The sequence below is a fragment of the Gouania willdenowi genome, chromosome 6 (assembly GCF_900634775.1).
Source record: "Gouania willdenowi chromosome 6, fGouWil2.1, whole genome shotgun sequence".
NCBI lineage: Eukaryota > Metazoa > Chordata > Actinopteri > Blenniiformes > Gobiesocidae > Gouania > Gouania willdenowi.
In genome coordinates, this window is record NC_041049.1 from 45008035 (window position 1) to 45022697 (window position 14663).

At 38.9% G+C, this 14663-nt stretch overlaps 1 protein-coding gene across 2 annotated transcripts in view; it reads left to right on the top strand.

The window, feature by feature from the left end:
• Window positions 1-14663, top strand: part of itpr2 (inositol 1,4,5-trisphosphate receptor, type 2) — a 125862-nt gene that overhangs the window by 68056 nt on the left and 43143 nt on the right. For both annotated transcript variants that reach the window (XM_028448514.1, XM_028448515.1), the window contains exons 38-50: window positions 2459-2579; window positions 3657-3844; window positions 3921-4101; window positions 5629-6086; window positions 8771-8881; window positions 9361-9456; window positions 9545-9664; window positions 11290-11418; window positions 11495-11687; window positions 11783-11908; window positions 13791-13966; window positions 14048-14212; window positions 14290-14473. In XM_028448514.1, coding sequence (XP_028304315.1) covers window positions 2459-2579; window positions 3657-3844; window positions 3921-4101; window positions 5629-6086; window positions 8771-8881; window positions 9361-9456; window positions 9545-9664; window positions 11290-11418; window positions 11495-11687; window positions 11783-11908; window positions 13791-13966; window positions 14048-14212; window positions 14290-14473 — 2248 coding nt within the window. The remainder of the gene's footprint in view (window positions 1-2458; window positions 2580-3656; window positions 3845-3920; window positions 4102-5628; window positions 6087-8770; window positions 8882-9360; window positions 9457-9544; window positions 9665-11289; window positions 11419-11494; window positions 11688-11782; window positions 11909-13790; window positions 13967-14047; window positions 14213-14289; window positions 14474-14663) is intronic.

A 14663-nucleotide genomic window follows, 5' to 3' on the forward strand; every position in this document is an offset into this window, starting at 1 on the left:
TAATTAGTAATCACAGATTATTATTATCATTATTAATTTTGGTGCTGCTTTTTACTTTTAATTATTTATTTTAATTACCTATTTATTTATTATTTACTTATTTCCTAGTGAATTTCTTTCTCTTACATGTAATTTTTATTTTATTTTAATTTCTCACCATTTACTCTTTTTTTTTTTTTTTTTTTTTTTTTTGTCGGTCACCTGCATCTCACATTGTATCTGCTTTGAAAGCTAACACGTTGCTATAGAAACCATCATATTTAATACATTTTAGATCAGTTTATTTGCCTTTTTTTCTTCTTCCTGCTGCTAACAAGCCTGTTGATTAGTAGCTCGGAAAGTGGGATCAAAACTGAGTAAATTATAGATATAAATGCCGTGTCTCCATAGCAACAGAGGCTGACCACCCATTGGGTTCATGTATAGTTAATTTCCACCTGTTCCCTCATCCATTTGTTAGATTTTTTGTATTGGCAACAATTTTGAACGTCTTCTCCTTTGATAAACCTTCATAATACTGGTGTCCGTCTGAGGTCAGACTATCACAATGTGCATATCAGATTTAGAATTATAATGAATCACATCAAATTAAATACATGAAAGGTATAATAATGTCAATACTTCATAAAGAAGTATCTATTCCAGTGTTTCACTATTCTGCTACACAAACCCCTCCAGTAAATCCCACTTTACTGCTGATTTTAAAGATCCACCTGTCTCAATGTCAGGATGTACATGAGCGTAAAATAGATTTTACTGTTATCTTGTTGGTGAGAGTAAAAACATGTTCTGAAATATTTTGAGATTGTTGGTTTATCTTTCGTAAAATGTTTTATCATAAACATGGTCTGATCTGAGGGTTACATTATCAACATTCATGTCAGCATTAAAATAAAGACAAATCTGAGCATTAATTTAATTTTGTATAACTAGTGCAGTGCCCATAGGAAGTATGTATTACCATAGATAAGTGGGAGATTAAGTAGCTTTTTCATAAATGACCAAATGAGGTTGTGTTTGAAGGTGGAATGTTGTCAGGGACATTTAGGTTTGTTGTGACGTGTGTAGAGTGATAACTATCGTGTTATTCATATATTTAAATGAATAAATTAAGAAAAAGCAATGAACCAGCATGAAGTTATGCCTGGAGAAACACTTTGAAACACTCACGTTTACATGGGAGCTTTAATTCCTTTTTCATTCAGAATAAAAGTTGAATCCACCTTAAACTGACTTTATAAACACTTAGTTCCTAATGCAAATTTGATTCTGAATTTTACACACACACACCCAAAGCCAGCAAAAAGTAAAGCCACAGCGGAGTGTTTGCATTCTGCCGTCTGGGACGCCACGGGGTGGCCGTGAAGCACCGTTCCTCGAGCCCTCGTCTCAGCTCTGCAACCCCGACACAGAGCCTTTCCCTGGCCTGCTGCGCGCGCGCCCGCACTCGCTAGACACACACAGCGGATCGCTGCTCCGCTCAAAACCAGCAGGTGGGGGTGGGCTCTCCAGTGATTGGCTCTGCCGCACACATCACTCTAGTGGCTCCGCTGGCAGTGGACAATTTTATGAAATAATTCATTAACGGTATCATTGCAGTCCAAACAAATCCAACGTTGCACACCTTTGAACCAAGCAGCAGCCATGTTGAAAGTCTCAGGTCAGTCTGAGCCTGATCCGCAGAGATTCCTTGCTTTATAGATAGTCTGTTATTTTGTGTATTTTTATTATTTTGGAGTCAATTTTGTGTAGTTTTGGAGTCTATTTTTGTTTTCTATTATGGTTGTGTATATTTGTAGCAATCTTGTTTGTTTCTTGATTAATTGATAGTTTTTTGTGTGTGTAATTTTGTTTCAATTTCAGTAATTTTTTGTATTTTAGGCATTGTTTTTTGTATTTTATTGGTCATTTTGTTAGTTTTTCAGGTTCATATTATGCATCTAATTATGGGGTCACACAAAATTGCGCTGAGGACCGCTTGTTGCAATTGTTTATTAAACTTTTTTCCATTGCAGTAATATGAACTTGAGGAGAAATTAAGTTTGTGGCTCCTGAGTGGAAAAAAAACAAAACACTACCAACTGTTGCCATCGCATGAAAAGCAATGAACCACCATTCAACTGTGTTACAATTAAAGAAATAAAAAGTCCCAAACTCTTGGTATCAAAAGCCTCAGGGATGGAAGTCTCTTGATCTTTTATCAAAGATCCATTTATGCCATATTTGTCCAGCAGAAAAAGGAGGTAGAGCTGCCATTTATCAGGCTCCTCTTTTATGAAATCAGACCCAAGTTTCAGTAAAAAGGATTCTATTCTCTCTACTTTTTATATTAAACCAGTGAATACACCTCAGCACAAATGTTGTTTATGGTTGAGGAAAAGAAATCCAAATTTTTTAAAACGTGAGGGAGAGTTTAGAGAATGATGTGGTCTTAACGTGATGCTTTGTGTTTTCACAGGGAAACGAGTTGAAAAAAACTCTCCTCACGTGCTACTTTGGAAATCAAAAGCTGCCTGCCAAGTCGGAGCATGGGAGTGGAAACAGCTCATCTGGTGGCTTTGTCAAGACGTCATCTGGAGGTACAGAGGACCTCAAATAAACCCATAGACAGCAAGAACTAGGCAACAGCAGAGGACACATACTGTCAGACTCTCCTGAAAGCTTCAAATGTGGCCAGAATAATCCCCAAACCACACAAATATTAACAGAACTAGCAGCTCTCGATTGTTAAATAAACTCAATTGTTGCAGGTTTGTTTATTTATATTTGCTCCAAGCAGTGTCAATATTAACAGCAAATTTTAGTTTTAGTCATAGTCTTTTGACTAAAATTCAACTTAGATTTAGTCAATATTAAGTCATCAGGACTATTTCAGTTAATGTCGTTTGGTTGACCAAAACTAGACTATAAGACTTGAGTCGACTAAATCGGTTAAAGATATAGTCAACTATAATACAAACCATAAGAGTTCATACATTTTTATACATGAATTGCATTGATCAACCTGATATTGGATGCTATTAATGTTTGTAAATACACACAGGCAGATTTGATGTGATCAATGTTAAGAAAACATGAGCCCATATTGGATCACTTACTGGCTTGTCCCGCCTTCCACGTAACAAAACTTGTTTTGATTGGATATGTTCCATGTTGAAATTTGTCCCAGTTTTGTTTTTTCTTAGTTGTAAAAAAGTATCAATCTATTTTAGTATAGTTTTTGTCCAGATGTAATTTTTTTTAATTAATCATAATCTAGTTCAGTGGTTCCCAAAGTGGGGGGTGCGCCCCCTAGCTGGGTGCATGATGTCATGACGGGGGGCACAAGTGAGGACAGTCAGGGGTTGCTAGAATGCCTTTATTAAGCATGAAAAATGAAAAAAATAATTGAAATTGAAATTAATTTAGTAATAAAAAGCTTTGTTACTGTTCTAAAATATGTGATTCCAAATTTCACTTTATTTTTTTATGAGATTTGAAGAACAATCTTTGAAGAACCCATTTTTTGGGGGGAGAATTTTGTCAAGGAGGGAGGGGGCCTGTTCTAGGTATTGTCACTTAAAAATTTGTAGTTAACAAAAACTATGCCAAAAGTTTTTAGTCAACACTGGTTCCAACAAGTCCATTTATATTTTATATTAATTTATTTTCTGCAGCAAGTTCTCCCACTCTGGACTCTGATAAGCAAGGCAGCAGCATAATGGAAATCCAGTGTTTACTGGATAATGTTGGGGCATCTGAACTGGTAATCGATCTCATTGTCAGCACCAAGAACGACCGAGTGTTTGAGGAGAGCATCCTGCTGGGCATCGCCCTCCTCCAGGGTGGAAACACGCAAATACAGGTGAGCGCCACATTCAGGTCTTCATCCCTCTTCCCACTGGTTGGATTTCCGCTCATCGCTGCCATTTCTGCTCCAGAATTCATTCTACAACCAGCTGCACAAACAGAAGAAGTCTGAAAAGTTCTTCAAGGTTTTCTATGACCGCATGCGTTTGGCACAGCAGGAGATCCGAGCCACTGTGTCCGTCAACATGTTTGAGCTCAGCTGCCGGAAAAGAGACGATGACGGAGAATTCAATGCACTCAGGTTTAACAAAGGTACTGAAAACCTTTCATTACCTCTGTCAGTTCATGTGGATGTTTATTCGGATATCTCAAAAAGTTATGAACGGATTTAAATTTGGTGAGCTGAAAGACAATGTCAAAAGGAAGAACGAGTTCATATCGGAGATACAGTCCCTCTAAACTTGGTGATGATTTGCGCTCGTTTGCACTGTTATCCAATTCACTCCTCCTGGCCTTTTGGTCCAGAAATGGTAACACAAAAAGCACACAATTTGGTGTTTTGTTGATCATTTGTGCATTTTTGTTGATCATTTGTACATTTTCTCTCATTTTATGTGTTTTTGCTGTTTTGTGGGGTTTTTAGTTCCTGTGTATTTTCTTTTTTTTTTTTAATCTTTCTGTTTTTTTTGTGTATATGTTTTGAGTTGTCTTATGTTCTTTTGGGGACAATTTCACATAATTTTGTATGTTTAAAAAAAAGTAGTTTGGTGTATTTTTTGCTATTGTAAATACAGTACCTCTAAAACATTTGTGCTCTTGTTTGCACTGTTTTCCAACTCACTGGCCTTTTCGTCCAGATATGGAAATAGTAGCAGAAAAGCCGACAATGTCTAACATCATGGATTGGGATTCAAACCAACAAGCCTCTTATTTTTGGACACGTTGCTCACCCTCCAGAGCTCCAAAGTAACAGACTGTGACTCATAGGTTATATTGAAGTCATAACCAACAAGTGCCACAAAGACTTCTTTGCTTTGAGTTACAACAGCGATACTTGATGAGCTTAATGCTTCATCGGTGTGTGTGGTCCCGATGTTCAGATCAGACATGAAAAGTGGTGACTGATCAAATCTAGAATAATCTTTGTCACTCTGCTGGCCTTTGGGTCGACTGTTGTTTACAGTTCCTGCAGTCACATGTCAGGAGCATGTGACACGCAGTTCTATCAAAGGACTATTGCAGGCATAAGCAACTGGCAGCCCTAGGGCCACATGCAGCCCTCGGTCTAATTTTGTGTGGCCCCTAAAACAAAATTGTATTTCATGAAGTTGGAAATTATACGAAGCCCAACATAACACACAAAACTCCAGAAACACAGAAAACAACAGCAAAATGCACAAAATGTCAACGAAAGTACACAAAATGACAACAAAGACACACTAAACAACCACTTAAATACAAAACGACTACAAAAACCACAACATGTACAAAAAGATGACGACACAAAAATTCTAACAAAAATACACAAGGACTCGGAAAAACAGAAAATCCACACAAAAGGACTACAAAAACAATGCCCTTTGTTCTTTCCCGTATTAATGCTCAGATTGGTCATTAGTCTAAAGGCTAACATAAATGTTGATAATGTGGCCCTTGGATCAGACAATCACATTTTTGTGGGCCACACGCTGATAGAAGTTGCCCATCTCTGGACTATTATAAGAGGAGTGGCTGCTGTAATGATACCTGTTTTTTTTTTGGTCAAACCAATGTAAACATTTCAGGTTATTAATATTCTGCACACTGATTCCACTTCTCTTTGCCCTTCTCTTCCTCCAGGAGGGAGGGAGTGCGGGCTCTACATGCGGGAGGACATGCGAGGGCAGCTGAAGGAAGCCTCCTCAGTGACCTCCAAAGCCTTCTGTGCCTTCAGAAAGGATCTGGAACCTGATCTGGAGGGCCTCAGTCAGACCAGTGACCTAACTGGTACAGAGGAGAATTTAGAGGAAATTAAATTGAGCCCATCCATCACCATCATGAAGCCCATTCTGCGCTACCTGCAGCTGCTCTGTGAGAACCACAATTCCGACTTACAGAACTTCTTGCGCAATCAGAACAACAAGACCAACTACAACCTGGTGTGTGAGACCCTTCAGTTCTTGGACTGTATTTGTGGGAGCACCACAGGAGGGCTGGGGTTGCTTGGACTTTATATCAACGAGAGCAACGTGGACCTAGTTGACCAAACTCTGGAGACCATCACAGAGTATTGCCAGGGGCCGTGCCATGAAAATCAGGTAAGGGAAAAGCATACCAACATATCAGTTCATAAAAGTTTTCTGGTTCTCAAACTTCTTTAAAGGGTAACTGAATCTCAAAGATTTGGTTGACGAGCGTCGAGGGCAGGGCTGAAAATTCAGAAAATGCCTTAAAGGTCCCATATCATACTATTTTTCACCCATCTCCATTTGTTCTAAGAACCCCAAAAACATAGTATTTGAGGTAAATTTTCCCAAACTCGCCTGTTTTCCAGAGTTTTAGCCTCTGAAAAGTCACTTTCTGAGCAACTCTACGCAAACAGGCTGATATGCGGCCTACTTATGCATATTCATGAGTGGGGTGTGTCTATGGACGGGACACTGACTTTCTCCTCCCCGCACGGTGACGTAGGGCTAGAGGACGGCCCACCCTTATTTCACCCACTCCATAGCCGAGCTCATGCTGCTTTATAAACATGGGACAGAGCGTGGGGGCGGGGCGTTCACCGGTACATACTGTACATAGACTATAGAAAATACATACATAGCACTGCGTGGCGTGTCTGTTTACTTGTCAATCACGGCAGAGAGCTTCCTGGAGGCCCGGCTTCTCCAACTCAGTGCCACGTCAAATTCGTCATCAAAGTGGGAACGCGTCATCAAATTGTAGCGAGGTGTTTGGGCTCACCCTGCAGTAAGAAAGGAGCAAATCACCCTCTAACTAATGATTGAGAGAATCAATGAAAAAAACACTTTGGGCATGTGTGTGAAGCCCTAATAGCACGTTTATGATGTTTAAAGCACAGAAAAGTTGATTTTGTGTAACATGGGCCCTTTAAAGCTAATATCCAGAGTCTCAGAAATCTATGTTTATGTATCATTCATTTGAAATGCGAAAAAATACTTAACTAGTCTTTTACTATGGTCTACCGCCGGTGGTCATTCATTTATATACGTCAATGTATATATATAAGTCCCGCCTTCATCCTATAGACCCCGATACAAATAGAAAATTGTGCCGCGATCGCCCAGCCAATTGGCTTTGACTTCCTGTAACGGAGACTGTCAATCTCCTGCTGTTGTGACACGCAGCCTTGTTTCCGTGCACAAACAGGTATCTCTCCGAGCAGCCTAGCTGCTCGGAGAGATACCTGTTTATTTTGGCTCTCACCTCAGAAATGTCCATTGTCAAAAGAATAACAATGACCCAGAGACATAGATCAATGCGACCCGGTGCAACCTTATGTTACACAATGTGCATGCACAAAAGTAGAGGTGTGGCTTCTGGTGGATTGGCAGAGGCAGGGGAAGAATTGGAGCGGTTTAGGGAGGGACATCCACTCAAGTTTTTGTAGGGGACAGAACCAGCAGTGGTGGTTTGTGATGAAAGAAAACACTGTCTTTAAAGGTCCCATATCATTCAAATCAACTTTTTTGAGCTTTTAACCTTGTTACAATGTTAATTCTTCATCAAAAACACCCCTAAAGTTTTATTGGGCTTTCTTCCTTGGCGCAGTGATATGTTTTCAGGCACTTCTGTGTAACCTGCCGTTCTAGTAAAAAGGAATATATATATTATACTTTATTGTCATACGCAAAGCTACAAACACGAATGGTTTTCTCTGCATTTAACCCCTCCCTGAGGAGCAGTGGGCAGCAATGGTAGCACCAGGGAGCAGACACATTTTAGTACCTGTTCTATCGCCTTGTATTGCTGATCTGATGTCTTTGTGACACAATGCAACGCAGCCATTGGAGAAAACAAATGATTATCACCTTAAATGCACTATTCCTGAGCAGAGGAGGGGAAGAAAGTGACTTAGCAGCTTAACACTCCGGTGAGAGTTCGAAGCAGCAGAATGAGCTGCTGCTGTGATAAACACACTGAAGCGCTGAGACGGACTCACAATAACAATAGCCACTTAAATATCCATGTGTTTTACTGTAAAGTACAATTTTTTGGCTGAAAACAATAACAGTGTTTGGATAGCAAAATAAAATTGCTTTGGTGATCACTGATCCCCCTCAGAGCAAATCATAAAGTCAGCATCTATAGACACGCCCACTCATGAATATGCATTAGCAGGCACCAGTGATGTGCCGTGACCACTAGGGCTGGGTAGGCATGTTGCAAATCAAGACCACCAATGACAATTTCATATGTTTCTGCTGGCAAGTGTTAATTCAATTCAAATCAATTTAATTTGTGTAAAGCAATTTACAACAAAGTCATCTCAAAGCGCTTATCAAAATATAAAATTCATAATAAGAAAGAAAAACCCAACAAGATCCACATGAACAAGCATTTAGCATCTAAGAAAATCAACGTCGTAAACACCATTAAAGAAACATAAACAATTATTTAATATAGCCTCCATACTCTCCCAACAAGATATATCTCATGACACGGCAGCACATCCATTGTTTGTGTGGGAAACACAGAAACACAGAGGAAAAAATGACAACAACAATTCAGAACAGCCTCAGTGAGGAGCATCCACAAAGCCAATCCTTCCTTTTGTACCATTCACCTTTCACAAACTTTCTCAACGGCCAATAGCAAAATGTAATTGTAATAGTTGAGTTTCAACCCATAGAGGTCAGCCACCCTTACATTTTTACACCAAAATTTGATTTAAAATGTGAAGAATTTTGGTTTTAGTTCCTCTTTAACCTTTGACATGTAGAAGTAACTAAAATAATCCCTGTTTCTTCTTCATCAGTCCTGTATAGCCCGGCACGAGTCAAATGGCATCGACATTATTATAGCACTTATTGTCAACCCCATCAACCCGCTGGGCAAGAATCGGCTGGACCTCGTGCTGGCACTGAAGGTGAGAGACAGAGCTCCCTGAGTCCTGACCTTGGTTATAATAGTTTGGGATTTTTCCATTAGTTTTAGTTCTTATTTGGATTTAAAAATAACAAAACGACTTAGTTTTTATTAGCTTTTAGAGCAGATTTGATAGTTTTCATTAGCTTCAAAAAAAGATGAATGCTTATTTTTAGTTTAGTTTTAGTATTTGGTTGTTGTGGTTTTTGTCAGGTGCAATTCTCAAAATTGTCAGAACATTTAATATATATATTTTTTTAAGAATGTATTCAAAATACAGCTTTCTTATAGTAATAGATCAAATTTATGAAGAAAATACATTTACAAAGACTAAATCGACGGACGTTCTGGCTATAATTTAAGTTAATTTCGGTTTGTTTTGTAAACACAATACAGTTTCAGTTAGTTATTGTTTTTTTTTTTTAAATGCATGTTTTTATTTTTATTCAGCTATTTATTTTGGTTTATTATATTTTGCAGAACAATGCTTCCAAGCTTCTGTTGGCCATTATGGAGAGCCGCCACGACAGCGAAAATGCAGAGAAGATTCTCTTCAAAATGAGACCAATGGAGCTGGTTTGTTTCTTTAACTGTGAACTAGTGCGATACGTTTAGTTATCTGCCTTTTTCAAATCCAGGATGTTCTATACATTTGCTAATTAAGGTGGATGTGATGAAGGAAGCCTATGCTCAGGATCTTGAGAATGAGGAGGACGAGGACAGTGCCGTAGACGCGATCAAACCCAGAGATGTTGGACACAACATTTACATCCTGGCTCATCAGGTGTGAAACAAGCTATAGTTGTTCTATGTTCATTTGTCAGACCTTGAGCTGATGTGCTAAACATTAAAAAAAAAATATTTTTGTAAATAAAGTACTGGAGCAGTTTTGAGACATTAGTTTACAGGAAGTCATTGCCTCTCAAAAGAAACGTCAAAAATATCAGAAAAGATACGAGTTAAAGTATCCCAGAGAATCCAGTAGCAATTGAATGTGATGGTCCATCTTAGTGTCTGCAGCTCATGTGAGTTCCTCTTTTTTTTTTAGTCCTTTGTCTTTAAAGCCAAGTGTCAGACGAGCCATTGTTCAGGCGACAGACTTGTTTTATTACCAGATGGAAACGTCTTACTTTTTTGACTCTTTGCTCTTGGGTTGAAAAAAAAAGCAGCTACAAAGAAATCAAATGTCCTTTTAGAGATGACATGACTGATATTTTCCCCTTGAGACTGTTGAAAGTGTTGCATAAAACGCACAAAAAGCCCTAAAACACAATAAAATGTCGAGGATGAGAATGTGAATGGTTTAAAAACAGCAGGGGAAATGACTTTTTTTATTCAATCCCATTGTTAACTGACACACAACAGAAAACAAGTGTATTTGGCCTTAAAGAAAATAGACGCAGGCACAGTGAGAACATGCGAACTCCCTTCATAAAGGTCCCATATCTTCAGCATGGAAAATTCTATTACAAATATGGGACTAAAGTATAAAACGTACATAAATATGCACACAGTGTATTGATTAGCAAAACTCTTCCCAAAGTCACTTCCCAACACATTTTTGGTGTTTTTATGAAGTGGCAAAACAATGGCAAAAGTTTATTTTGGGGATTACGAGGAAAGCTCTGAATTCGGCCATAATTGAATGTCTGGTGGAGTGAGGAGATATCAGAAAATACCGGGAAAAACTTAGACAAAAATGGAGTCAGCCAATCACTGTCCTCCTTGTCTGGCAAAGAAACACAAGAACATGCATAATATGCCTCCAAAAACACACAAAATGACCAAAAAATACAAAAACATGCAGAATTACAAAATATTTGCACAGAAAATAACAAAAATACATAAAATGTATTAAAAAACACACAAGAAGACTACAAATATATCGGTCACTGATGTATAAGGATTTCACCGCATGGTGATAATTGGACACTGAATAACAGAATAATTTAGTAAGTAACATTTAGAAAAAAAATTTTTGAAAGTGAGTGCGTACATACTAAGTTACTACATATTCGGTATCCTTTTATGCATTTAAACCTTTTTTAAACTAAAAAAATGCAATTGGACAGAATATTTAGGTGTCACACCATTGACCCATGTGCAAAAGTCATGGAAAAACTTATAAAATATCAACAAAAATACACACTGACTTATGTAACAACAACATGTGGTAAGCTTGAAGTAAAAACACTTAATGGATCCCTCTGCGGGACTCCACATCCCACATGTATCAAACTGTTCCGAAAATGTCAATAAGAGATTGTTTACAGTGGAGATCAAAACAAACTTTCGAGCGGCAACTTAAATCTTTTAGATCTTTTTTTCAAGCAAACGATCTATTGATCTATGAGGTGAACACTTTGTCTTTCATTTGATTTCTAATAGTTCCTTTTTTTCTAACCGTAGTTGGCCAGACACAATAAGATCTTGCAGCAGAGCCTCAGACCATGTTTGTGTGTGGGATCCATCATGGACTCAGACCATGAGAATGATGACGCCCTTCATTACTACGCCAACCACACGGCGCAGATAGAAGTAAACCTCCAAATCATTTAGGTTTTTTATTCTAAATATGTTCATTCCTTTCAAAATGAGGACTTTTTGTTGACAGATCGTGCGCCATGACCGCACCATGGAGCAGATAGTCTTTCCTGTCCCAAACATTTGCGAGTACCTTACGGAGGAGTCCAAGATGCGTGTGTTTACCACGACGGAGAGAGACGACCAAGGCAGCAAGGTCAACGACTTTTTCCAAAAGTTTGAAAACCTCTATAACGAAATGAGTTGGCAGAAAAAGATCCGCAGTAAGTCATATTCAGACTCTTATTTTACCACTTGAACAATAATAATGGAAAGACACAATTATTAAATTGCTGATTCATCCTTTGTGTCCTGACAGAAAATAAAGCTCTGTTCTGGTTCTCACGCCACATCTCTCTGTGGGGGAGCATCTCCTTCTACCTGGCCTGTTTACTCAACATCGCCGTAGCTGTGTTTTACCCATTTGGGGACGACGGAGACGAAGGTAAAAGTTTGATGTTTGTTTTTAAGACATTCAGGTGTGGATTCACTAAGATCTGAAATAAAGGGTGGTAAACCAGGTGCAGCCCTAAATCCTTTGGTGATACAGTTTCCTCACCTGCTGCGAGGAATTCACTAACATTGCAGCAATGATTAGCGCGTGTGCAGAAGTGGTGGAGACCGCACTATTTAAATGAACATTTTGCTGATTCAATGTGGAGAGTTGAGTGCACAGAAGCACACAATGACATTTGAGGAAGTTAAATTGGAGGCAGATGGACTTTTCTGTCTGCTGCACAAACATCTATTAATGTAGAAAATGAAATAAACAACTATTTTTTTTATTTTTATATTTTTTAAACAACTTTAAAACCTAATGATGTTTTTCCCCCTGATTTAACGTGGCTGCTCCTTCAGGTCCTGTAACTTTGCTTTCATCAGTCCATGAAAAATAGGCAGATTTGGACAGAAACCATTCTATTGATCTGCCATTGATCTGAGTTAATGCAGCAACAGAGTCTGTCAATCAGTCTGCACCATTTGAAGATGATCTGCTGACCATCATCCAGCAGGTCTGAGCAGCGTTGTCACGCACATATGTGAACATTGTGCCATCACTGCGTAAATTACGCATCAAAACATGAGAGAAAGACACAGAAGCTCACTGGAGCTGTGCGTCTAAAGCGACATCCATGGAGGTCCGCGCACAGCCACCCTCTGGCTCTGCACCGCAGCGGACACACACGTACCGGACTCCACACGGGCTTCAGGCATCCAGCTGTTCTCTCCCTCACACACTATACTCACACTTTATTTTCTCATTCAGTAGATGTTAATATTGACTATTGTTTTATCTGAATTATTTTCTTATACTCGAAAGGTTAACTGGAGCCTTTGTTTCCATCTCTGCTGTGTTTTGTGTAAACATTTACTGCAGCGGATCTCTGCGTGTGTTTGCACCTGCTTGTCAGTCGTACTATTTTCCTGTGCAAAAATAATCACCGCAAACCGTTCCAGATTTGATGAACTGCATTGCGCCCACTGCATTCATTTATTTGCATGTCCTCCTCCCCAGTGCTCATCAATGCAAGCATGGAGCAAAGGCTGCAGTGTTCAATATAAGTTCTATACTGAAATGAAAATGGCAAAAATACATCTTATCACAGCAGGGGCCAAGAAAAGTAATTGTTCGATCCGAGGACCACATCTACAATATTCATGTCGGCATTTAAAATATTGACCAATCTGAGCATTAATACAGGAAACATCAAAAGGCTTGTGTGTCTTTGTTGTGCTTTTATGTTTTTTTGTTGCCATTATGTAGTAACTTTGTTTTTTGTTTTGTTGATGTTTTGTGCATTTTTGTTGTTCTGTGTATTTTTCTTACATTTTATGTTTTTTGTGTGTGTATTTTGGAGTACCTTTGTGTATTTTGTTGATGTTTTGTGTATTTGTGTATTTTGTGTATTTTTCTCCCATTTTAAGTGTTTTTGGAGTCTTTTATTTTGCATTTTTCTGTTGTTTTCTATATCTGTTGTTGTCTTGTGTGTTTTTGAAGTCATTTTTTACATTTACTTTGAGGGCTGCAGAAAATTAGACTGAGTGCTATATTTGGCCCCTGGGCCACGAGATGCCAATGTCTGCCATAAACGATCATTCAGCCTAAGCGGTCAAATAAAGTACAACAATTTACTGAAATAGATAAAAGTGTGAGAAATTCCATAGAGATATTTAGCAGAGTAATTATTTTGTTTGTTTGTATTTATCTCATTTGAACATTATTCGTAAACTTGTGTATTTTTAGAATATGATAACAGTTTAATGGGACCTGTGGTTGTATGTTGATAGGTTTTAATTATTTTTTGGTCTGTGGTTTATCTTTGCAGGCACTTTGTTGCCGTTCTGGAACATCTTACTATGGGTGGCCCTGGGGGTCTCTACCATCTTCCTACCAGTGCTTCCCAAGACATGGGGTATCCTCTTCTTCCTGGTTTCCCTCATTCTGCGAGCCATTTACACCATGGGCCTCGGCCCTGCTCTGCTGCTGTTGGGTACTATCAATGTAAGTTCATCTGTTTCCTCAGAACATTTCAGCTTAAATCTGATCTCCAGTTTTATTGAGTCCTTTCTTCATTTTTTTCAGCTCTTCAACAAGGTGGTCTTCCTTGTAAGTTTTGTGGGTAACCAGGGAACATTTACACGAGGCTACAAAGCTGTGGTCATGGACATGCTTTTCATCTACCACTTGGGCTATGCCATCATCTGCGTCCTGGGCCTCTTTGTTCACGAGTTCTTCTACAGCTTTCTGGTAAGACACATCCCTCCCACTGACACGTTTGGATTGTCTGTTCAGTTGTTCAGTATTTAACTAATGTCACTTTGCAGCTTTTTGACCTAGTGATCCGAGAGGAGACGCTGCTGAACGTTATAAAGAGCGTAACGAGAAATGGCCGTTCCATCATCCTGACGGCCGTGCTGGCCATCTTTCTGGTCTACTTTTTCTCCATCATCGGCTTCCTGTTCCTCAAAGACGACTTTAGAATGGAGGTGGACCGTCTTTCTGTACCAGGTCAGATACCCGCTCTCTTCCTCTTTCATTCAGAGTAATGGTTCCTTACTGCAGTATGAGAGGACAATGAGGTACCAATATATACTGTTAATAAATACATGTACAGTATTTGTGTGTGTGTGATTTGTAAATTACTCATTTTTATTAGAATGGGGCCACAAAAATGTGATTGTCTGATCCGAGGGTCACA